Source organism: Rhinoraja longicauda, chromosome 40, assembly GCF_053455715.1.
Source record: "Rhinoraja longicauda isolate Sanriku21f chromosome 40, sRhiLon1.1, whole genome shotgun sequence".
Classification (NCBI taxonomy): domain Eukaryota; kingdom Metazoa; phylum Chordata; class Chondrichthyes; order Rajiformes; family Arhynchobatidae; genus Rhinoraja; species Rhinoraja longicauda.
Window position 1 is genome coordinate 12,411,064 of NC_135992.1, and position 25,507 is coordinate 12,436,570.

The window sequence follows — 25,507 nt, forward strand, 5'->3', positions numbered from 1 at the left end:
CAGGTGGCACCTGGAGAGAAGTTTCATTAGCTAGTTTGGATACAGGTAACAAAATATCAAGATTTAGATCACTGCTTGAGACTGCAAAGGTCCTTGAATTTCTCAACAGTCTCTGATAAGAATTAGGATGAAGGTAGAAATATTTTCACGATCTTGGTTACAATAATACATACCATGTGGAACAGCTAGCTTGCCTTTATTGTTGAGGCATGAAATGCTGCCATAACCACGCTGAACTGTCTAAAGGTATGCAGAGGAGCACGAGTAGTCTTGAGTCAGAAGTGGGCGGATAACAACCATTAATGGAAAGCCTGATTCTAATGAAAGGAGAGATAACTTCCAAGAGTTGAAGGCATAGCCGCCAATGGTTTACAAAGGATTGTAGTACAGAAGATGGTGTGAAGTAATTTACTCCTAACTTTTCACCTGTGATTGCCCCATGAGTACATCCAAAGTGCCTCAAGTCCAGAATGAGACGACGACTGAATGAATGTGCTTCCAGTTGGAGGAGTGGATAAAGAGACAATTCAGACCAGCAAAGAGCTTCCCACAGATGTACAGAATGCAAGGTCCATTTGTGCTCTTCCTCTGCTCAACAACTCCCATCAGGTGATCCCCACAGAGGGAAGAACCTGCTTTGCTTTCTGATCCTAATGGCAGCTGTGCCTAGTGAGGATCTCTCTTGCTCCTAAATGATATTTAGGAGGTTTGCATTTCATTCCAGAAAATATTGCACATTCTAGGACAGAACTGAGATGTTGAACCAAGGCCTGTGTGTTCTGAGGTAGGTGGGAGGGATCCCATGGCACTATTCTGTTACATCCTGTTCAATAATTAATTCCTCAAGTAATCTGGCAGAAAAGTGGGGAATTAAATGTCCCTGGACTGTAGTGGTTGATGCCGCTGACTGCCCTGATAAATCAACTGGCATTTATTAAAATATCACTTTGTAGAGAAGATTAGAAAAATGTGTGAATGTAATTCATACAAAGATATTTTACAAACAATTGATACATTATAGTCCTTGCTGTTATTTTTTCATACAAGCTGTGTCTTTGTTTATAGAAAAGATTTTCATCCATTTACGAATACAGTCCGAGTGATAGTGTGGAAACAAGCCCTTCAGCCACACTAGCCAACAATGTCCCAGCTACACTTGCCTGTGCTTGGTCCATATCCCTCCAAACGTGTCCTATCCATGTACCTGTCTAACTGTTTCTTAAACTATGGGATTGTTCCAGCTTCAACTACCACCTCTGGCCGCTTGTTCCATACACCCACCACCCGAACAGCATAATCTTTCAGACTCAATATTGCATTGATTTTGGGATCTTGTGTAAAGTGTTACACCTCCAGAAAATTAAAGCACTTCTCAATGTGCAACAACTGAGCCTCAGGAAGCCACTGACCAAACTCTTGAGTCATTTGTTCCTAACTCTTCTTCAACAAACCACAGTATCCCACTTCTGTTTGGAAACACTCTTGCGGCAAAAATAATACCTATGCCTTCAAGGTTGCTACTGTTGCTTGGGCTGCAACAGCAGTAGTTGTTATTGGTGTAGAGAGGGGTGGAAATGTAAAAAAACAGGAATAGTTAGTCTAATGGGTGTACACTCCATACAGTTCTCCATTTACAGCTGCAGAACTCGTTCTCATATCAGAATCTGCCGTTGCTCAACAGGCCACATATTTCAACTAAGTTCTATATATTTTTTCAACAGACCACAAATTCCACAGTAATTTGAGGCAGTTGGGTAATGACTGCTGTGATCCGAGCAGCTGCTACGACGGAGCTGAGCTGCTATCTTGCTCACAGCTACTTGTCAAACCCTTTGGCACTAGAGCCTTGACATTAGGGACTTCTTACACCTAATTAATGCCCCCATTGGAGTGACTGAATGTTGAGATGAAAGCAAATACATTGCAGGGGAGTAGCAAGCAAGTTGGTAATGGTTCCCTGAGGGTGTTAGTTATAGGTTGATAGACTCCTGAACTTTAATTCAAAAGGGCAGACAGCGGGAGCATTGTAGAAGTCGCAATGTTCAACTGAGGTGCTTATTAACCTGTCAATTGGGGCTAAGGGACCCAGTAATTTATTGGAAGGCTGAGGGTGTGTTCTTCCTTAATCTATTCCACAACCTCTCATTAAAAAAGTAAATTATCAGCTTACTGTTTTAGGGAGATGGCCCCTACATTCTTGCTCTAACCACATTTGAGGAAAGAGTCATTAGCCCTGCAGTAGTCAGGGAGAAGTTGTGGTAGGGTTTGTATGAGCATGTCTTCCCTGTGGGGGCAGGGAGGCAAAGGGTGTAACAGCTGCATCTGTGACTCGAGCCTCTTGTGATTGAGAACAGGCTGCATTCACAGTAAAACCTTTTAAGGTTCGTTCATGAGACAGTCAAATAGTGAAGAATGTTTTAATTGTTATATGATGTGAACTGGAACAATGAAATTGAAATGAGTGTGTGGATGTCTGATTGTGCTGGCTGCTTTTTTGAGGCAGCGACTCAAATTGCATCAAGGTGCTGGGTCCAGGAAAGATCTTCGGAACTATGCACTTCCAAGAATTTGACGTTTTTGACTCCACAAATCGTCCCATTGAGAAAAACAAGATGGATTGTGGGTTCTCATCCTTCCTCTTCCAAAGTCCACAATCAGTTCATTGATCTGGCTCACATTGAGAGCCAGGTTGTTGTGCTGGCACCATTTGGTCAATCAATTGATCTCATTTCAAATAGCATCATACTGTCCCTCTCACCTCGAGGACAATTGCCCCCAAGTTTTAGAGATACAGCATAGACAGAGGCCCTTCGGTCCACGCTGACCAGTGATCACCCATACACTAGTTCTACACACTAGGGACATTTCACAGAAGCCAATTAACCTAAAATAACCCTGCATGTCTTTTCAATGTGGAAGGAAACCGGAGCACCCAGGGAAAATGTACAAACACAGCATCCGTAGTCAGGATCGAACTTGGGTCTCTAGTGCTGGAAGGAAGCAACTCTACCACTACTCATTGGATACTGTTCAGGAGTGCTGTTTGGAACAACCTTTAAGGAGTTAAACACTGCACATTTTCAAGCTACAGGGAGAGATGCCAGATATCATTCTAGCTCAGCCCAGTGTACAAGTCATGAGGTGTGTTTCCACATGTTCTGCCCCACCCAATTTCAAAGCTGTTCTTAATTGATGTGTAACGCTGGAGCTGGCTGCCAGCCGGATGTGCCTGGCTTCTTGTAATATCAATATCACAGATACCAGGGCAACGTTCATTGTCACCCGCACCAGTACGGCGAGGTACAGGTACAACAAAAATCTTGCTTGCTGCAGCATCACAAACATACAAATACATAAATTATACGTAAAATTCTGCAAGATCTTAGAAAACAAGACATTAGTGCAAATGACCGACCCAACCCGAAACGTCCCTAACCACTCCCTCCACAGATGACGTCTGACCTGCTGAGTTACTCCAGCACTTTGTGTTGTACCTGTAATATTTACGGTGTTAGTTCCTGATTGAGTAATGACTTGATTTTAAATTATCCTTGTTTTCAAATCCCTCCATAGGCACACTACCCTCCGTTGCTCTGTAACTTCCTCCAAACCTCGCAGAGACCTGTAACCCTCCAGGATATATAATCCTGTGAGATCTACAACCCTTTGGAGATCCTTTTCTCGCTGAGTTACTCCAGCATTTTGTGTCACCCTTTCGAGATCTTCTGTGATCTACAAGCTCCCAAGTTTTATAACCTTCTGCAGTCTACATTTCCCCTGGGATCTACAACCCTCCATCCTTACAACCATCCAAGACTCAGTTTCACATCTCAGGTCCCTAATGTAGTCTATCCATGTCCTCCAGAGATGCTGCCTGACCTGCTGAGTTACTCTAGCACTTTGTGTTGTTTTTGATGCAACTATTAATCCCGTGTCCATACAGCAGTTACTTAACAATGGCAGAAGGTACAACCAGACCGTGACTTCAGGAGTTATATTTTCATTCTGTGCAAGACACACATACAAAATATTTTTTAACATATTTCAACCATCAGTGGCACACAAAAAAAGTAGGAAATACATGGGTCAAGCAGCATCATGCAGAGAAACAGCGTTAACATTTCTCGTTCATGAAGGATAACCAGTCTGTTGAATCTAATTCTCTTCACGGATGCTGCCTGACTGGCTGAGTGTTTCCAGCATTTTCATTCAGATATCCAGCAGCTGCAGGATTTTTCTTTGGCTCTGTCCATCAGTCCCAGTATAATACCACAGTCAAGTGCCGAGCAGTCAAAACCGACCTGCTGCCAAGTTTAAGATGCTCCAAAATATTCCCTTTCAAACTTCTTAAAATCGCGCTCTGAGAAAATACTTGTTTCTTCTTTCTTCACTTTCTTTAACTTTGGACGATCCTTTGCTTTTCTGCCTCGACTGTACGTCACAACCTATGAATAAGCAAGGTGCCCAGCATTATAATCACACAGCGATCTTGGTCACATAAACACCTTCCACGATTCCACAATGTCGCAGCGGTAGAGTTGCTGCCTTACAACGCCAGAGACCCGGGTTCGATCCTGACTACAGGTGCTGTCCATACGGAGTTTGTACATTCTCCCCGTGACTGCGTGGTTTTTTTTCCGGGTGCTCTGGTTTCATCCCACACTCCAAAGACATACAGGTTTGCTGGGTAATTGGCCGGGGAAAATCGCAAATTGTCCTTGGTGTGTAGGATAGTGTTGGTGTGTGGGGATCGATTGTCAGGACGGATTCAGTGGGTCGAAGGGCCTGTTTCCACGCTGCTTTTCTAAACTAAACTGAACACTAGCTGTCTACTGGGCAGACACAGCAGGTGCGTTTTATTTTTCTAGCACCGTTAGAAGTTAGCGCGGCAGAAGCAAAAACCATTTACAACAGGAAAAATAATTTGAATGAGTCCCACTCCTCACTATTTCTCCTTTGGTATTAGAGAGAAGATTGACAAGAATGTAACTAGGTCAGTCTTAATGTAGAAACAAGGAACTCAGTATGAAAGATTTTAGCCACTCAGAACTGCCTTGAATATGGAGGCAACGTACTGGTAAGTGTTCTAGTGTATGCATGAAGGCATTGCACCACGCAGACTGGATCAGACACCATGCTAACTAGAGGGGTGCCAAACCAAAGAACAATTGAGAAACCCATTACAACCGTGCACTCAACATGGATAAGTGTGGTGCCAGATCACAACGATGCACCTTGAGCCCTGAGGAGGCAACTATGGAAAATGGTATGTTTGAAGTGCAGTCATTGGTGCAATGCCACCGAGAACCAAGACAGACCATTGGGACTACATTGAACACGTTGTAACTTTGTCTGTGCCCTAGAATTTGCCACTTCGCATATTTTTGTGTATGGTTTCACGGTGACATGCACATGTGACAACAAAGTACCATTCGTTCATGTTAAAACGCGTGTCACATGTGATCAGCAAGTTCTCACAAACAGCAGTGTGACAATGGTCAAATAAATCATTTGAAGGACTTGGAGTTGGGGAAAAGTATTGTCACACAGGAAGAACTTCCGTGCTCTATGTCAAAATAGCGTCATAGAGTCATACAGGCCCCATAACAGAAGCGTCCACGTCGTGGGGCTGGAAACTGGAAGTGTCCTGAGCTAATTCTGGATTACTACTGATGTAATATTTGAATGATGGGCACGAAAGAAGAAGAGTTGTACAGCACGGACACATGCTCTTCAGCCTAACTTGCCCGTAACGACTAACATGCGCCATCTACACTTGTCCCACCTGCCTATATCCTTCTGAACCTTTCCTACGCATGTATCATATCATCATATCATATCTATACAGCCGGAAACAGGCCTTTTCGGCCCTCCAAGTCCGTGCCGCCCAGTGATCCCCGTACATTAACACATTTACCCAGCCAATTAACCTACATACCTGACCTACCAGATCTAAAGGATCACACGTCCCTGGTAAAGTACACAAGATGGGACTAGGATTTAACCTCAAATGGAAAGACATGATGTGCTCTGGAGGAATGTTGGAACCCACAACCCTGAGTTTCAGTGGGGAAAGTCATGATCTTCACATTAAGACTCCAATCCTAACCAATTTCCAACACTTCAGTAACCAATTTGAGATAGACAATAGGTGCAGGAGGAGGCCATTCGACCCATGGAGCCAGCACCGCCATTCAATGTGATCATGGCTGATCATTCTCAATCAGTACCCCGTTCCTGCCTTCTCCCCATATCCCCTGACTCCGCTATCCTTAAGAGCTCTATCCAGCTCTCTCTTGAATGCATTCAGAGAATTGGCCTCCACTGCCTTCTGAGGCAGAGAATTCCACAGATTCACAACTCTCTGACTGAAAAAGTTTTTCCTCATTTCAGTTCTAAATGGCCTACCCCTTATTCTTAAACTGTGGCCCCTTGTTCTGGACTCCCCCAACATTGGGAACATGTTTCCTGTCTCTAAACGTGTCCAACCCCTTAATAATCTTATACGTTTCGATAAGATAGACAATAGGTGCAGGAGTAGGCCATTCAGCCCTTCGAGCCAGCACCGCCATTCAATGCGATCATGGCCATTCCGGGAATTAACCTAGTGAACCTACGCTGCACGCCCTCCATAGCAAGAATATCCTTCCTCAAATTTGGAGACCAAAACTGCACACAGTACTCCAGGTGCGGTCTCACCAGGGCCCGGTACAACTGTAGAAGGACCTCTCATCCTTCTAAATTCCAGTGTATACAAGCCTAGTCGCTCCATTCTTTCAACATATGAAAGTCCCGCCATTCCGGGAATTAACCTAGTAAACCTACGCTGCACGCCCTCAATAGCAAGAATATCCTTCCTCAAATTTGGAGACGAAAACTGCACACAGTATTCCAGGTGCGGTCTCACTAGGGCCCTGTACAACTGCAGAAGGACCTCTTTGCTCCTATACTCAACTCCTCTTGTTATGAAGGCCAACATTCCATTGGCTTTCTTCACTGCCTGCTGTACCTGCATGCTTCCTTTCAGTGACTGATGCACAAGGACACCCAGATCTTGTTGTACGTCCCCTGTTCCTAACTTGACACCATTCAGATAATACTGCCTTCCTATTCTTACCACCAAAGTGGATAACCTCACACTTATCCACATTAAACTGCATCTGCCATGCATCCGCCCACTCACACAACCTGTCCAAGTCACCCTGCAACCTCATAGCATCTTCCTCACAGTTCACACTACCACCCAGCTTTGTATCATCTGCAAATTTGCTAATGGTACTTTTAATCCCTTCATCCAAGTCATTAATGTATATTGTAAATAGCTACGGTCCCAGCACCGAGCCTTGCGGTACTCCACTAGTGACTGCCTGCCATTCTGAAAGGGACCCATTTATCCTCACTCTTTGCTTTCTGTCTGTCAACCAATTTTCTATCCATGTCAGTACCCTACCTCCAATACCATGTGCTCTAATTTTGCCCACTAATCTCCTATGTGGAACCTTGTCAAAGGCTTTCTGAAAGTCAAGGTACACCACATCCACCGGCTCTCCCCTGTCAATTTTCCTGGTTACATCCTCAAAGAATTCCAGAAGATTAGTCAAGCATGATTTCCCCTTCGTAAATCCATGCTGACTCGGAACAATCCTGTTACTGCTATCCAAATGCTCCGCAATTTCGTCTTTTATAATTGACTCCAGCATCTTCCCCACCACTGATGTCAGACTAACTGGTCTATAATTTCCCGTTTTCTCTCTCCCTCCTTTCTTAAAAAGTGGGACAACATTAGCTACCCAACAATCCACAGGAACTGATCCTGAATCTATAGAACATTGGGAAATGATCACCAGTGCGTCCACAATTTCTAGCGCCACCTCCTTAAGTACTCTGGGATGCAGACCATCAGGCCCTGGGGATTTATCAGCCTTCAGTCCCATCAGTCTACCCCCATTTCCTGCCTAATGTGGATTTCCTTCAGTTCCTCCGTCACCCTAGGATATCTGCCCACTAGAACATCTGGGAGATGTTCTCTTTTTCTGTGTGGGACCTTAACCTTCCAGCAGAGCTGGGAGAGTGACAGAGGAGATGTGTAGGAAGGAACTGCAGATGCTGGTTTACACCGAAGATAGACGCAAAATGCCGGAGTAACTCAGCGGGACAGGCAGCATCTCTGGAGAGAAGGAACGGATGGCGTTTCGACCTGAAAAATCACCCATTCCTTCTCTCGAAGGATGATGTCTGTCCCGCTGTGATACTCCAGCACTTTGTGTTTATCTTCGACAGGAGATGGATTGGATATACAAACCTTTTGAGTAATGCTGCTCTCAGTCAGTTGTTTGCACCCAAGCATATATCGGAGATTCTCCTCGGTATGGTCAGTGGCTCTGTTTTTCTTATACTCCTCTGTGAAGGGAAACGGGACTCGTTAGTTCTGGAATCAGGAACTAGGACCAAGCGCTGATCTGTCAGCAGGACTGTACTCCTGCTCACATTTTTTCCCGAGAAAAGTCCTTTTTGAGGTCTTCCAAATTATGAAGTTGTTAGAAAAGTTGTGGTACCAAAAACACTACCCTGTGTTAATATGTGGGGATCACTGGTCGGCGCGGGCTCGGTGAGCCGGGGTCTGCTTCCTCGCTGTATCTCTGAACTAAAAATAAACCACTAGGGGGCAGGTTGAGTAGACCGCGTCTGTGATGGATCTTCTGTGCAGAGAGTGAAGTCACTGGTTCCTTATTTAGAACATAACTGCAGCTGCTGATTACTTGATCTCGAATGGGGATGAACTTTAACAACAGTGTCAGCACATGCTTCCTGTTAAGGATACCAGGTGAACTACCGGAGCCGAAACCAGCCAGCAGTATCAGGGTTGGGCAGGTTACTATGCTGTGTAAACAAACAGTGCACCTGGTGCAGTAGCTGGTTTATGTTGCACAATAACCATCTCACGCTAGTAGCAGCACGGTGGCGAAGCGGTAGAGTTACTGCCTTACACCACCAGAGACCCGGGTTTGATAATGACTACCGATGCTGTCTATATGGAGTTTGTACGTTCTCCCTGTGACCTGAGTGGGTTTTCGCCAAGATCTTTGGTATCCTCCCACACTGGCTTGGTATAAATGTGAATGTAAACAGCACGGTCTTTTTCCGTGCTGTATCTCTAAACGTCTCTGTGGAAGTGAGCAAAGGCCAGAAGACTCACTAACAACGTTAAACCAGTTCCAGATCCCACCTGTCACTTTAACCTGGGCTAGTTGAAACACCAGTCCTAATATTGAATATTTAATACTGTATATTTTTACTGAATATTGGGTCAGAGTTGAATATTGTACTATCTCCACGCTGATAGGATTTTGTCTTTCTCTACATTCTCCCCACTCCCACTCTTCCACCTCCATTCCTTCCTCTAACTTCACAATTTGCGACTCCAGAATCCATTTGTCTCATTCCTTCTGTCTATTCATAGCTGTCTTTTGTCCAATCATCTGCCATCTGAAAAGGGTCGGGATCCGAAACGTTGTCTGCCCGTTCCCTCCACAGATGCTGCCTGACCTGTGGAGTTCATCCAGCACTTTGTGTTTTGCTGATTGATTTTAACGGCCCTCTTGAAATGATATCGCAACCCTATTCAGTCGAAAGTCCCAAGCCGCTAATGAAAGCAAATTGGCTTTCCAGGCCATTCAGCAGCCCTGAGTCCCATTCCCAAGAAGCAAAATGTCATCATGCCAGCAATGTATCTGCCATAAGCCAACAGTGGGCCAGCCTGGGATGGAAGGCATCTTTCTTTCCCTGGTAGGGATTCATGAACATAAACCTATCCCGACTAATGGGTGCATGTCTGTACTGAGTTTGTACGTTCTCCCTGCAACCTGCGTGGGTTTTCTCCGGTATCTCCAGTTTCCTCCCACACTCCAAAGACGCACAGGTTTGTAGGGTAAAATTGTAAATTGTCCCTAGTGTGTGTGCAACAGTGTTAGTGAACTGGGATCGCCGGTCAGCGCACATTCAAAGGGCCTGTTCTCTAAACTAGACTTACCCAGTGCTGATTTAACTATTTTCCCTTTGACGGTAGCTTTTTTCGTTTCCCGCTGTCTGCGAATCCTCTCCAATTGCTTAATTCTTCCCTTCTTGGTTGTGTTAGCCAAACGGCCAGCAGCAGATGGTTGTCCTCGATTTGCCTTCTTGCCTGGTCCTTGAACTGAAACACAGTAAGGAGGGGTCGGTCACTGCAGCAGGGTGCATAGGATGACAATGAGAGAGTAGCACTGGACTACAATGTTTCTGGCTTAAAGAGCGAGAGACTCTACAACACCGACTTCACAGGCTGAAGGAGGGCACCAACCTGAAACATCGCCCATCCATTCCCTCCACAGATGCTGCCTGACCCACTGAGCTTCTTCAGCACTTTGGATTTTACTCAAGATTCCAGCATCTATAGTTCCTTGTGCCTCCAGATGACTACACATTTTGATAGTACTTCATTGGTTATAAATCAGCAAGGCAACTTGAACTGTGAAATAAACAGTGCCAGAAACAGACACAAAAAGCTGGAGGATGTTTCCACTAATGGGAGAGTCTAAGTCCAGAGGCCAAAGCCTCAGTATAAAGGGACGTTCCTTTAGGCAGGAGATGAGGAGGACTGTCTTTTGTCAGAGGGTGGTGAATCTGTGGAACTCATTGCCACAGAAGGCTGTGGAGGCCAGTCAATGGATATTTTTATGACATAGATAGATTCTTGATTAGTCCGCACCGCCCAGCGATCCCCGCACATTAACACTATCCTACACCCACTAGGGACAATTTTTACATTTGCCTTGCCAATTAACCTACAAACCTGTACGTCTTTGGATCAGCCATGATTGAACGGTGGAGTAGACTTGATGGGTCAAATGGTCTAATTCTGCCCCCTCCACTTATGAACTTATGAGGCCACATTCTGTGTTGCTGGGGCTAGTTGTTAGGGGGGTCCCATCTGTGCCCCCCATCTCCCCCCTGCACTGGGAGGCCAGAAAACTGAGTAGAGAAGTTGGGAGGTCATGTTGCAGTTGTATAAGATGTTGGTGAGGTTGCATTTAGAGCATTGTGTTCAGTTCTAGGCACCATGTTATAGGAAAGATGTCATGCTCGAAAGGGTGCAGAGAAGATTTACGAGGATGTTGCCAGGACTAGAGGGTCTGAGTTTTAGGGATTGAGCATAGTAGGTGAATCGAGAACCAGGGGACATTGGTTTAAGGTGAAGGGGAAATGATTTAATAGGAATCTGAGGGGTAACTTTTTCACACAAAGGTTGGTGGGTGTATGGAACGAGCTGCCAAAGGAGGTCGATGAGGCAGGGACTATCGCAATGTTTAAGAAAAGGTTAGACAGGTACATGAATAGAACAGGTTTAAAGAGGTATGGACCAAACGCAGGCAGGTGGGACTAGTGCAGCTGGGACATGTTGGCAGGTCTTGTTGGTCTTGTTTCCACACTATCACTCTGACTCGAATCGCCGCTGTTCTCCGTCGCATCACAAGGGGGCGCTACAGCGGACTTCCACCGCGCCCCCTGCGTTGGGAGGCCAGTACAGCGACGCCAGGCGCCGCGGGCGAGCGGCCATTGGGACCTGATGCTAAATGGCGTCTTCCGTCCACCTCCTCCTTCTTCACCCCCGCGGCCGCATTCTCCCAACGGCACCGGCCGCCGGTGCTCCAACTGAACCTTTGTGGCCGAGTTCCGTTACCTTTCACGTCGTCGCTCATCAGACTCAACCCCTTTCTGAGCAGCGCCGCCGACATGACGCCGCGTCCGGTGAAGCCGCTTCCACTGCGCGGTCTCCGGGTGACCGGGAGCGCCCCCTGCCGCTGCCGCCGCGCCCACCCGCCCGCCTGCCTTCCAGTCCTCCAGACACAGCGCCACCTGTGGGGATCAACAACCCCCACTCATTGTTTAAGAAGGAACTTTGTTTTAAACCAAAGATGGGCACAAAAACTGGGCAGCGGGACAGGCATCGGTGACGTTTCAGGGTCGAGACCCTTCAGACTGAGTATAAGAAAATAACTGCAGATGCTGGTACAAATCGAAGGTATTTATTCACAAAATGCTGGAGTAACAGCATCTCAGGAGAGAAAGAATGGGTGACGTTTCGGGTCGAGACCCTTCAGACTGAGAGTCAGGGGAAAGGGAGATTAGAGATATGGAAGGGTATGGTGTTGATTGTACTCATGTATGATTGTACAGTTGATTGTACTCATGTATGAGAGATATAGAACAAATGAATGAATAGAACCCCCACTATGCTAATTAGATCAAAGCAGTTGGAAACAAGGAAATGTGGAATGGTTCATGTGTTCACATAAGTTAGACACAAAAAGCAATGGATGATGTTTCTGGTCGAGACCCTTCTTCAGCTGCTTGTCCCGCTGAGTTACTCCAGCTTTTTGTGTCTATCTTCGGTTTAAACCACTGTTCTTCTCTGTAGCATTCAATGTGAAGTAAATTCAGTCAGTAAGCAGACATGTCTATATTTCCTGTCTTACCTTTATTTCAATGATAAGTCGAGTATAAACAAACCAAGGCACAAGCTGTTCTGACAATTCCACAGTTTTAATCTTTTATACATTCAAATCTCTGAGATTGATTCCAGGTTAGTATATTGCCCTATACGTTGGACAATACTGTTGCGTATCCTTGGCAGCTCAAAATGTAAAATTAGTTTGGAGGCTATTTTTATTCTTAATTTGATTAATTGGGAATGATAGGGGGTTTTACCTTGTGCTAATTCATCACATGTATTATTGCATCTTTACAATGTCCTTTCCATCCGTTTCAATTTAATTACTTCCTTCCCACATCCAATATTTCTTCCTTGCTGAAGGGATGCGTTTTAGCATTGCTTGCCAAGGCTTAACTTAGTGACAGGGTGGAGCCAGGATCTAAGCTAAAGTGCTGGATAAATTCATTTCCTAGCTGGGTCATGCTTCACTTTTGAAAGCTGCTCAGAAACTGCCCAATATCCCACTTTTCCCTTTTGGCAATGTCATTTGGAAAATCAACGACATTCAGACGCTGCGGACCTTTCACCGTCTGGCACGGCCTGGAACGTGGCAATTTCAACAGCCTGACCGTGGGAGAAGACGGCAGGGGAAGAGAAAAGACATTCTGGCCTTCCATCACAGTGAGGAGGTGACTGGAGGACTCACTGTGATGGATGTATCTTTTTTTTGTTTTGTGTTGGTTTGTGATTGTGTGTGTTATTGCTTATTTTTTATTGCTCTTATTGTTGGACTGTGGGTAACGGAATTTCGTCCAAAAGACTTGTTTTTTTGGATGACAATAAAGGTTATTCTGATTCTGAGATCTTCTGGCATCCGAAATTGAAAGACTTGTGTCTCATTCAGAAAACATGGCTGTGCTCTTGAAGTAATTTACTGTGTGACCTGATATTTTACTGTGCAGCTGACTCGACTGAGAACAATCTCACACGAATCACAAATCAAGGGGTCAGGTCTGCCTCCAGGGATCTGAGTACTAAGGCTGGTATGGTGTGATGTTTGCTATACATTCCTCTCATGTTAAAATTTTCCCCTCGCCATCTTGGGGAGGGGTCACCTTGGCTCTTATAATAATAATACATTTTATTTGTCATATGTAGGTTGGCACAGGGGCAACGGTACAATGAAATGTATTTGACAAGACAACGGGTCACCTCAGCAGTAATATTCCAAGGATAAGTAAGATTTAAAAAATGTCTTTAGTAAGGTAATTACCAACCCAAACTTCCCCCCTTGGTTTATACACCAACTTCATAAATCCACAAGTGTGGAGGAAGATGCTATTGCCACCATGAAAAATACTAGCCAAGTACTTGGAATAGCCTGTTAAGAGGGCAAATGGAACCTTTAATGTAAAATTACAAGCTTAGTTTTAAAGATTCCTTTGTCCTAACTCTCAACTGAATAAGAGATAATGTGCCCTAGCAATAATTAAAAAAATTGAAAAGAGACTCACTAATTTTTCAAAGATCTCAGAAGGGGAGAGGTACAATCCAAATGGTTGATGTTCAGTGGTGCCTATTCAGTTTTCTCATTTTTCACTGAGATGATGTAACTCGGGTCAGCTCTTGTGAACCATTCCACCCAGGCGCCATCGTAGATCATCACATCCTCTTTCCCGCAGAGGTGGGCAGCGAGGGAAACGTGGCAGGCAGTGACCCCGGTGCCACACATCCCCACCAGTGGTTTCGACAGGTCAACGTCGTGTTCTGTGAAGATGCTATTCAGCTCTTTCTCGCTCTTGAATTTTAGGGTCTCCGATTCCAAGAAATCGTTGAAGGGGATATTGATGCTGCCAGGGATGTGACCGGAATCGTAACCTGGAAGTACGGCAGGAAAAAAATGTGAGCTTTTTCAAAGCAAAATATTAATGCAAAATTTCTAATGCATGTTAGAAATATTAAATGAAAACTAACAAATACTGGGAAGTTCCTATAATTTATGAACTATCAACCTGTTCAAGTCCTTATACAGAGACTCTGCTTGATCAACACTACCTGTTCCTCCACCTATTTTTGTAACACCTATAAAATTGGCCGCATAAGCTATCACCTCCTTCTTATTTCTAAATTCCACCCATATAGCCTCACTGGACGATTCCCCCAAGAACATCCTCTCTAAGTTCTGCTGTGAAGTCTCCCTAATCAAAAATCGCAACTCCTCCTCTTAGCTCCAACTCCACCATGCCTGTGGCATCAGTACCCTGGAACATTGAAAAGCGAAAGGGATAATTACAATCATTCCACCCCAGTGGAGTTGGTGGGCTCAGACTAATCTATGCAAGGAAAATCATATTATTTGATTAAAGAAATGGGGCATAAAGTGCTGGAGTAACTCAGTGTGTCAGGCAGCATCTCTAGAGAACATGGATATACTATGATAGTATAGGGATTGTGTGATAGTAGAGTAGCTATAAAGAACATTTTTAATTTCAAGGTGTGACAAGAACGATGGGCCTTATATTTGGCAGCCATTACTAAAACAGAGGATAATTTAAGAGGAACTTCTCTGCTTAGGGAATGTCAGGAATGTGGAACTTGCTGCCAGAGAGATTGACTGAGACGAATTGTGTGGAAGTATCTCAGAGGAAAGTGAACAAACTAGTGGATTAGAGAGAGCAGTCTACTGATGAAGAGAGTTTGGAGGTAATACCTGTGAAGCGAAGAAACAAACAGTGGGCAGCATATCTATGCAACTCTCAAACATTTTCCCCAATCCTAAATTTTTTTGAAACCTCAGCCAACTACATTTTTTCCCCTCTCAACGTCTCTTCTAACCTTGGTGTGTTATGCGGGGAGAGTCACACCACCGACTTCATTTGTCACCCAGGTCTTATTATGATATTGACTTTTCTAAGTCACCTTAGTTGTCAGTGGTGATGATTCACGATGTTTACATAATAAGCAATCAAAGATTGAGGATACAAATACTCCTGGGGTGTGGTCGTTTTATATTGAGACATTCTATCTAACAGGCAATATAATTCTTTTTTGGTGACAGTGGGTATTCATACCGAGAGGGAAGAACATAGAGCAAATAGACCACAGTGACTAACAAACTAACGACTATGATCATAATTTAAATTGAGGTGGGTTGAACATTTTACAGAATTGCAACAGGTGGTGCTGTGGTGAACAATGACAAAACGTGAGCTGAATCCCCATTGACTTCACATCCACAATTACAAGATGTTAGGTAGTGATCGTGGAACAGTCGTCAAGAAATGAGAATCGGATTTGGTTTTGCAGATCCATGCAGACTTATTGTTTCGCCAAGCTTTTTAGCTTGGTGATCTTTGCATAAATTGCCTGGATTGACGTGATCGAAAGGAAATTTACATTGAGGAGGGAATTTACATTGAGAAGATGCCATGCACAGATCAACACAATCTCCATTTCAAAGATAGACACAAAGGGCTGGGTAACTCTCTTTCAGGATCCGAAACGTCACCCATCTTTTTTCTCCAGAGATGCTGCCTGGCCCGCTGAGTACCAGCACTTTGTGTCTATCTTTGGTAGAAAGCAGCACCTGCAGTTTCTTTGTTTCTACAATCAGATATGAAAAGTGATGACATGGTCAATAACATTCACTGGCGCCAGTTGCAATGTCATGAATTTTAATTAATAAAGTGCTATCCCATCAAGCAAATGCAAATAATTAACATAATCTGAGAAACAGAGAGGGGCATGGGGAAGGTATGGTCTGTGGCCAGATCAGGCACATAGAATCATAAGAGGAAAAGTATTGGCATCAGATGTACACCCAGGTAGAGTATGAAGTGAAGTCCTGGATGACAAAAGAAAGGTGACCGTCAAGTGTCCCAGGGTAGAGATGATCGTTGTACCCACACTGTGGATGACTAGGGTGAAGCATTAGCCATTTTCCTCTCTGCACTGCTGAATGTGGTTATCTGGCCAAGAGGTTGTAGGAGGCAGATTTAGTCATGACCAGAGGTATTTGATAAAGAGTCTGCAAGCGAGAGAGCTATTGTATGGAACTAACTGGGGTTACTTTTAGATTTCAGCAAATGGACAAATGATTTGTATACGAAAATAACTGCAGATGCTGGTACAAATCGATTTATTCACAAAATGCTGGAGTAACTCAGCAGGTCAGGCAGCATCTCGGGAGAGAAGGAATGGGTGACGTTTCGGGTCGAGACCCTTCTTCAGAGTAACTCAGCAGGTCAGGCAGCATCTCGGGAGAGAAGGAATGGGTAACGTTTCAGGGACGAGACCCTGTCTGAAGAAGGGTCTCGACCTGAAACGAGATGCTGAGATGATCTCCCGAGATGCTGCCTGACCTGCTGAGTTACTCCAGCATTTTGTGAATAAATGGACAAATGATTTCCTGTTGTGGCTGTTAATTCTGTATATTTTCCCAAAATTCCAAATTAATAATATGCAAATTGAATTCCCTAAATGGCCTATAGGGTTTTGAACCTGGCTATCTTATACAAAAATCGTTTGTTTCAAAACACAAGATGCAATGCACTACAGGTCACGAGGTTAACACAGCAGGGAGCTCATGATGGAAGAGTTGAGAAACCTGGTCGAGGTTCGGGTTCGCTGCCTTGGAACCTGCCCGAGGACCTGGTATCCACTAACTGGAACTCCCTGCTGTCAATGTTGTGCAGGATCTGCTCGTAGTTCTTGACCCAGCAGCGGGACTGCGGCTCGAAGCCAGCAGCGGGTGACGGCTGCGGTGGCGCCTCGGCTGTGACCGGCAGACCCTGGCGGCACCAGAGTTTCAGCCCTCCGTCCAGCACCGACACCCGGCTGTGGCCGAAGACCCGGAACATCCACCAGACCCGCGGGGAGCTGAACATCCCCCGGTCGCTGGCGTCGTAGACCACGACGTGCGTGCGGCTGGCGATGCCCAGGGCGCCCACGTAGCGGCCGAAGTGGTCGGCCGGAGGCATCATGTGCTCGTAAGGCGACGAGAGGTCACTGCACTCGTCCAGGTTGAAGTAGACGGCTCCCGGGATGTGCCGCTCCTCGAACTCCTTCCTGGCGTCGCGCGGCACCGTCGGCAAATACCAGGAGCAGTCCAGCACCCGCAGTGTTCCCGCCTTGGCCGTGCGGACAGCCTCGGCCAGCCAGGCTGCGGATACTACACTGCGCACCCACGCCATTGCAGCCTCCGTCTCCGTCTCCGCCCTCCCAAGTCCCTCCCCTCACAGGAAACAGACCCCCCCCCCCCCCCCCCGCCGCCCAACTGTATTCCAGAGGTACTAACCCCATTAAGTCAAGTCAAGTTTATTTGTCACTAGATGTGCAGTGAAAAATGAAAGGTCACCCACAGTCCAGCAATAAGAGCAATAAAAATAAGCAATTTCAAAACAACAACAAAAAGAAACAGTGCTGTTCCAAATGTCCGACTTTTTTTTTTTGGGTGGAACTTTCTATTTCCACTCAGAGGATGGTGGCTATACAAAAACAAACTGCCAGATGAGGTAATTAAGGCAGGTACTATAAACATTTAAAATACACCGTTTAGAGTGATATATGGACTAAATAGGATGGCATCTTGGCTGGCATGAACAAGTTGGGCTGTGTTGTTGGACTAAATACTATGCTTGATCTTCACCAGCCAGGGGCAATCCAGATTTCAATCGCGCTCTGGGTTAAAACAAAACCTTCCTCAAGTCTCCTCATAGGTTTACTAGGTTAAGACTGGAGCGACTAGGCTTGCACACACTGGAATTTAGAAGGATGAGAGGGGATCTTATTGAAACATATAAGATTATTAAGGGGTTGGACACGTTAGAGGCAGGAAACATGTTCCCAATGTTGGGGGAGTCCAGAACCAGGGGCCACAGTTTAAGAATAAGGGGTAGGCCATTTAGAACAGAGATGAGGAAACACTTTTTCAGTCAGAGAGAGCTAGATAGACCTCTTAAGGATAGCGGAGTCAGGGTGTATGGGGAGAGGGCAGGAATGGGGTACTGATTGAGAATGATCAGGCATGATCACATTGAATGGTGGTGCTGGCTCAAAGGGCCGAATGGCCTACTCCTGCACCTATTGTCTATAATACAATACAATATATCTTTATTGTCATTGTACAGGGGTACAACGAGATTGAGAATGCACCGCCCATACGATGCAATAAATTCATTAGCTAATCAGTATTAATTTAAACATCCCAATGAAACAAATTAGAAACAGTTTTAAAACAGAATAAAGTGCAAGTAGATCTGTGCCGTTTCACTGTGCGATGTGACCATCCGGCTCAGCAGCACCGGTTCATGGCAGCTATGGCCCTGGGGATGAAGCTGTTCCTGACCCTGAGGTTAAACCTATAGCACTGTCTCAAGAAGGCAGCATTTACCATCAAGGATCCCTGCCATGCCCTCTTCTCATAGAAAAATAGGTGCAGGAGTGGGCCATTCAATATGATCATGGCTGATCATTTAAAATCAGTATCCCTTTCTGGCTTTTTCCCCATATCCCTTGATTCCTTTAGCCCTAGCTAAATCTAACTCTCTCTTGAAAACATCACTGAAATTCCCACTGCTACCTTCAGGCAGGAAGTACAGAAGCCTGAATTTGCACACCACCAGATTCAGTAACAGCTATCAGGTTGTAGAACCAACCCGTACAACCCTACTTCAACACTTGCACTATCATGGATTTGTTTTTCAAATTGTGTTTTTGCATTAATGTATTTTTTTTCCCACAATTTTTGTCCTGTTTAAACTCTTGCAGAATTTTGTGTCATTTAGGTTTGTGTATCTGGCAGTGTCTATATGCCTCTGTTGTTGCTATAAACAAGATTGTCATTTTATCTTCACACGTTCACAAGTCACAGGAGTAGAATTAGGCCATTCGAACCATCGAGTCTACTCTGCCATTCAATCACGGCTGATCTCTGCCTCCTAATCCCATTTTCCTGCTTTCTCCCCATAACCTTTGACACCTGTTCTGTACCTCACTGTACTTGTGCAAATGATAATAAACTTGAATTGACTTGACTTGAAGGACAAACAGAGCTGTAGATACTGGTTTACAAAATAAACACAAAGTGCTGGAGTAACACAGCGGGTCAGGTAGCATTTTGTAGGACATGAATAGGTGACATTACTCCTGTAGTAGGAGCAAAAAGCTGGGAAAGAGGTGGGGATGGGACAAAAGTTTGGATAGTGATCGGTGATTAAAGGTGAGGTTGGCTTGATTGGATAATGAGTGGACAAAGACGAGATGAAAAAGAGCGACATTTTTCCTAGGCAGAAAGATTTCTCACTACCCACACTATCCATGCTTCCTTAGCAGTGAGGGGAGGGACATGGTGTCCTACATATTCCATGACCATGGGACTGTTCCCCTTCACTGGGATGTTTATTCACAAGTGCTTGGTCTCTATTCCAACTCCTATGCAGGAAAATCTCCTTAAGTTATTCAGAATTGTTGATCAATCATTTCAAAATTTTACGGTTTATAAATGTACTCTGAATCAAAGCATAGTAATTTCAACCAGCACAGACATGATGGGCTGAAGGGCCTGCTTTTGTATTACAACAATCCATAATCATCAATCACACCATAGACTTTCTGTTGGTACTCTGGTTAACCCATATAACTCGACTTCCATCGAGATCATTAACAATAATGATCTCGTTGGAAGTAGGCCCCAGGCTTCAACCAGAAGTTGGCCACTGGAGACCTTGAGGAAAATACCTGGCTGTCATACAATTAAAAATTACACCTTTATAGTCTAGACTCTTCAGACAGTTAGTGTTCGTATTTTAGAAACAAATGCCTGATGCCATGCCTCACTGTAATTCAAGTTTAGACCCTTCCGTCTTCTCATCTAGACAAAGGAAATTTGAGATATCCAAAGAGAAATATTTACCTCAAGTTCAATAGAATATCTTGGTGGGGATTATTAAAGTTCCAATAGAAGCTTAAAATTGCTGAACAGTGAAAATGGTATTCGAGACCAGCTACAACAGTATCATCAGCCTGGCAGAATGGAACATTTCCTACGGTTTTACAGCAATTAAAAAGCAAGACAACCCATCTAGCAAATACCACCCCGTCAGTGACTGAAAATCAAAAAATCTGCAGAAGTTGGAAATCTGAAATAAAAATGCAGGAAGCACTCAGCAGGTCCGCATGGAATGGGAAACAATCAATATTTTAGTTTCAAAACAGTTTCTATTAATGCTTCCTCTCTTGCTGAGTGCTTCCTACATTTTTTGTTCTTATATCAGAAATGGCAAAAGGATTGTCAACACTGCCATCAAATACGTTACGATACGATAAAACTTTATTCATCCCCGGAGGGAAATTGGTCTGCCGATAGTCACAACACACAAGGTACAAAAAAAAAAATGCCAGTCACACACCAATAACTTGCTTATTGTTGCTGAGTTTGAGAAATGCCACCACAGCTTGGGTCAGGCCATGTTATACAAGATGTGGATACATTTCAGAGCTGCAGCAATAGTACCAACCTTATGAAATAAATGACTCATGTGGCTTCAAGAAGCCTGGGTCAGCGGAGGATTCATGGTCATCATTGAGCAGAAACCCAACTGGATCATAGTTACAAATACTGTGGTTACATGATGTTGTGGTAAGTGACTCTTCCTGATTCCCTAAAGGCCTTCTATCATCTACAATTGACAGTACTCCTCACTCAGACGAACGTTGCTTAAGTGCATCATCAGCCCACTGGATATTTATTTCATCATGGATTCAGTTTGCCTTTTTCTTTTAAACGCAGTAATTACTCACCAACGGCTGATCAACTGTATCTTTCAAATCTGTGATCTCCATCATCTAGAAAAGAAAGTGATCTGGAATATAGGAACACCATCACCTGTAGATCACAGCCATTCCTGACTCGGAAATATATCCCTGCTGCTTGATTAAAATCCTGATATTTCCTTACCCAGTTACACTGTGGGAGTCCCTTCACCATAAAGATTGCATCTCTTCAGACTCGTCCCTAAACACCGTCCCTTCCAGCCCAAAAAATGATTGAGCGATAAACAATGATGCCAAAATTCCATAATTGGATATTTAAGCAAAATATCAGATTAAGCAAATACAATATTTTTAACCTCGCAGATATCCTTTATCAATGACAATAACTTCAGGTCTAAGTTACGTAAAACCGAATGAGAATGACTAAGCCTATTCAAATGCTGCAGAATGAGCACCTGTTAGTGGACTGGCAAGCTTATACAATAATTCAAACTTCACATAATCCTACTTGGGCATCATCATCTCTGAGAAAAGTTATATATATTCATGTTGCCTTCTGTGTCTTTTTGGCAATATTATTCACTATACACCAGAAGTTATGCATTCAGTTCCCATGTGAGTGTCCAGAGCACAAAACATCTAAGCTCACACTCAAATGCAGCACTGAGGATCCGAGTTACTGTGTCCTTGATGAAGCATTCACCCAAAAACTGTCTGTTCTCTCTGCTGAATAAGTGATTGTATGTCACAATCCTGAAAGAGCAGGGAATTTCTTACTGATGCCCAATCAATATTTATTCCCTAATCTAACGGTACTTTGAGACATCCCGATGTCATGAAATACATGATAGAAATGCAAATCGTTTTCTTTTACCACTCATCTGCCACTAGATGGAATATTAAAATCTCCAGAAACTGCAGAGTGAGAAAGTGCACCTCACACACACCTAATGCTACCCATTAAACTTCAACCCATCTGATGACACCCATTGGAAAGCCACCCGCCCCACCGAATGCCAACTATGGATGCACCTCACACAAACCTAATGCAACCCACTGAACCTCACCCCACGGTGCAACACGGTGGCGCATCGGTAGTGTTGCTGCCTTACAGCGCTTGCAGCACTGCAGACCCGAGTTCGATCCCGACCACGTGTGCTGTCTGTAAGGAGTTTGTACGTTCTCCCATCTCCGAGATCTTCGGTTTCCTCCCACATTCAAAGACGTACAGGTATGTCGGTAAATTGGCTTGGTGTAAGTGTAAATGTGCGAGGATCTCCGGTCGGTTTGAACTCAGTCTAAACGAAAGCAAACCATGGGAGCTCCACTCACCCCCATCTGATGTCACCCATTGGAACCGCTCACTCATCCCACCTTTGGGTGTACTTTACACACACACCAAATGCCACCCACTGAACTTCACCCTACCTGAGGCAAACCATAGCAGCACCATGCCACCCATCTGATGGCACCCATCCATCCTACCTCCAGGTGCACGTTACACACACCTAATGCCGCCCACTGAACTTCACCCTACCCAATGCAAACCATGGGAGCCCCATGCCACCCATTGGAACCACTCACTCATCCCACCTCTGGGTGTACCTCATATACACACACATCTAATGTCACCCACTGAACTTCACCCTACCCGATGCAAACCGCATGGGACGTCATGCCACCCATCTGATGCCACCCACACGCCTAGTGGTGCCACCCATTGGAGCTGCTACAGCAACACCCTCATTGATGAGAATAGCTCCACCTCCATTGAGCCTTGCGCGTCTTTCTCCCATTTTACACAAGTTTTAATGTTAGACCAATGACGTCACCGCTGCTCCCGGGTGACGCCATGTGGCGGCTTCGAGAACATTCCTTGGCATTTTCTCCTGTCAGATGGGGTTATTTTTTAGCGAGGGGAGGGTGGGTGAAGAAGCATTACATTATCCTTCTTTGTATAAAGAATATAATTATGAACATATATATGTATATTCTGTTTTGTCGTACTTGTATATTTTATATACAATATATATATTATAAATATACAAGTACGACAAAACAGAAAACACACGGAGGCTGCCGGTAGAACGCGTCCCTAACGGTTTTTTTTCAAACCGAAGCCGGCCAGAACCGGCTCCAACCGGTTCGGGACCCCACTTTTAGCTGGCTAAACACGCGCCTGAATTTCCCCCTCTTTCCCTCCCCCCACCCCGCCAAAAAAAACACAAGACCATTCAACGTTTTAGTATCCTACCTGCAAGGGGAGGGTTGTGGCAAGGTGTTGCACTTGGTAAAACTGCGCGGCGTGGGCATCTGGCGGCGGTTGAGGGTTTTTTTCAGTGGGCTGGCGGCCGGCGGTAGGTGGCCGGGGCGGGGTCCTGAGGGGGTGGCGGGGTCCTGGCGCCGCCATGTTGCAGCAATCCCTTGTTGTTCTGTGGATGTGAATGAGGAGCGGGAGGGGAGAGGGACGCGCACACATACACACACACACAGGCCCGGGCCGCGGCTCCCACACCCGCCACTCCGCGACAGGTAAGCGCGGCCTCTCCCGCCGGCGCGGAACCAGGCCGCCACACTGGGCGTGGCTGCGGTGTGTGTGTGTGGGGGGTGAATTATACCCCCTCTTTCCCTCCATTCCCTCTCCCCCACCACCCCTTTATCTCCCTCTCTCTCCCTCTCTCTCCCTCCATCCCTCTCTCTCTCTCCCTCCATCTCTCTCTCTCTCTCTCTCCCTCCATCCCTCTCTCTCCCTCCATCCCTCTCTCTCCCTCCATCCCGCTTCCCTTCATCCCTTCCTCTCCTCCATCCCTCCCCTATCTAATATTCGTCACAGTTATTCATTCCTTCCTCTCTCCCTCCACCCCTCTCTCCCTCCCTCCACCCCTCTCTCTCCCTCCCTCCACCCCTCTCTCCCCCTCCCTCCACCCCTCTCTCTCCCTCCACCCCTCTCTCTCCACCCCTCTCCCTCCCTCCACCCCTCTCTCCCTCTCCCTCCACCCCTCTCTCTCCCTCCACCCCTCTCTCTCCCTCCCTCCACCCCTCTCTCTCCCTCCCTCCACCCCTCTCTCTCCCTCCCTCCACCCCTCTCTCTCCCTCCACCCCTCTCCCCCCCTCTCCCCCTCCCTCCCTTTCCATCCCTCTCTCTCCCTCCCTCCATCCCTCTCTCTCCCTCCCTCCATCCCTCTCTCTCCCTCCCTCTCTCCCTCCATCCCTCTCTCCCTCCATCCCTCTCTCCCGACATCCCCCTTTCTCCCGACATCTCCCTCCATCCCTCTCTCCACCCCTCTCAATCCCTCCCTCCACCTCTCCCCAATCCCTCTCCCCCAATCCCTCCCTCCACCTCTCCCGCCATCCCTCCCTCTCTCCCTGCATCCCTCACCCCTCTCCATCCCTCCCTCTCTGCCTCCATCCATCCTCCCCCTCCTATCATCCCTTACCCCTCTCCACCCCCTCTCCTTCATCCCTCCCCACTACCCCTCCCTCTCTCTGGCTGAATGAGGGGGATGGAGGGAGGGGTGGAAAGAATGGATGAAGGGGGAATTATGGCTGTTTGGAGGGGGGGTTGGATGGGTGGGCTGGGGAAATGCTCAACACCTATCATGTTCTGGCCATGGTTGAGTATCGGTGAGGTATGGACGGACCTCAGGCAGGGGACTGGTCACCTAAACGAGTGGAATAGAATTAATAAACTGAAGAGATTTTTGTATACACTTTTACACACTCTTCTGACTGTGACTGTTAGGCTGAGGAAGTGTTTGTATAACTCACTCAACCTATACTGTTTCTTATGCATTCTTAATGTGTTGTAATAATCTCACCTGTTTCTGTGCAACTCTTGCACCTCACTTAAAGCTAATGAAATCTAATTAAATCTCTCTGGCATAGTTTGCCCCCCAAATAATGTGAACTTTTGTTGCCATTATTTGGGTGAACTGAGTATTAAAATAGTTATGGTAGCTTTCTGTTACAGCAATTAGCTTTAAGTATGAATTTAAATTTTGTATTTTGGCAACATGGTGGTGCAGCTGATAGAACTGCTGCCTCACAGTGTCACAGACTCAGGTTCGATCCTGACCTCGGGTGCTATCTGTGTGGAAGTGGAACAGTTTCCTTGTGACTGCGGGGGGTTTCTCCGGGTGCTCATGCTTCCTAAAGACAGGTGGTTTGTAGGTTAATTGGCCTCAGTAAGTTGTCTCTAACGTTTATGGGGTAGATGCGAAAGTGGGATAACAGAACTAGTGTGAATGGGTGATCAGTGGACTAGGT

General features: G+C 45.6%; 3 protein-coding genes across 8 annotated transcripts in view; 1 reads left to right on the forward strand and 2 right to left on the reverse strand.

Moving 5' to 3' along the window:
• Window positions 1–3,960: 3,960 nt before the first annotated feature.
• rps19bp1 (ribosomal protein S19 binding protein 1) lies at window positions 3,961–11,847 on the reverse strand. The gene is made up of 4 exons (XM_078430851.1): window positions 11,717–11,847; window positions 10,031–10,192; window positions 8,303–8,400; window positions 3,961–4,445 (listed from the first exon to the last, which is right to left on the reverse strand). The coding sequence occupies exons 1-4, from the start codon at window positions 11,769–11,771 to the stop codon at window positions 4,314–4,316; spliced, it is 447 nt and encodes a 148-aa protein (XP_078286977.1). The 5' UTR covers window positions 11,772–11,847; the 3' UTR covers window positions 3,961–4,313.
• A 644-nt stretch (window positions 11,848–12,491) lies between these two features.
• Window positions 12,492–17,678, reverse strand: mpst (mercaptopyruvate sulfurtransferase). Its single transcript, XM_078430842.1, has 2 exons — window positions 17,076–17,678; window positions 12,492–14,347 (listed from the first exon to the last, which is right to left on the reverse strand). Exons 1-2 carry the CDS (start codon window positions 17,659–17,661, stop codon window positions 14,046–14,048), a joined length of 888 nt encoding a protein of 295 aa, XP_078286968.1. The 5' UTR covers window positions 17,662–17,678; the 3' UTR covers window positions 12,492–14,045.
• A 5,956-nt stretch (window positions 17,679–23,634) lies between these two features.
• The window catches only part of LOC144611625 (SUMO-conjugating enzyme UBC9), a 38,508-nt gene continuing 36,635 nt past the window's right edge, over window positions 23,635–25,507 (forward strand). For 2 of the 6 annotated variants that reach the window (XM_078430843.1, XM_078430846.1), the window contains exon 1: window positions 23,635–23,773. In XM_078430843.1, coding sequence (XP_078286969.1) covers window positions 23,686–23,773 — 88 coding nt within the window. In that variant the 5' untranslated portion in view covers window positions 23,635–23,685. The remainder of the gene's footprint in view (window positions 23,774–25,507) is intronic. The other 4 variants (XM_078430847.1, XM_078430850.1, XM_078430848.1 and 1 more) reach the window with 3 other exon arrangements.

Excerpts from the sequence above, each read along its gene's own strand:
- rps19bp1 (XM_078430851.1), bottom strand. The coding sequence starts at position 11,771 with ATGTCGGCGGCGCTGCTCAGAAAGGGGTTGAGTCTGATGAGCGACGAC. Across the intron at positions 10,193-11,716 it reads GATGAGCGACGACGTGAAAG|TTCAAGGACCAGGCAAGAAG; the intron begins GTAACGGAACTC and ends ACTGTGTTTCAG. Across the intron at positions 4,446-8,302 it reads AGAGCAGCATTACTCAAAAG|GTTGTGACGTACAGTCGAGG; the intron begins GTTTGTATATCC and ends GCTTATTCATAG.
- mpst (XM_078430842.1), bottom strand. The coding sequence starts at position 17,661 with ATGGCGTGGGTGCGCAGTGTAGTATCCGCAGCCTGGCTGGCCGAGGCT. Across the intron at positions 14,348-17,075 it reads CGAACCCGAACCTCGACCAG|GTTACGATTCCGGTCACATC; the intron begins GTTTCTCAACTC and ends CCGTACTTCCAG.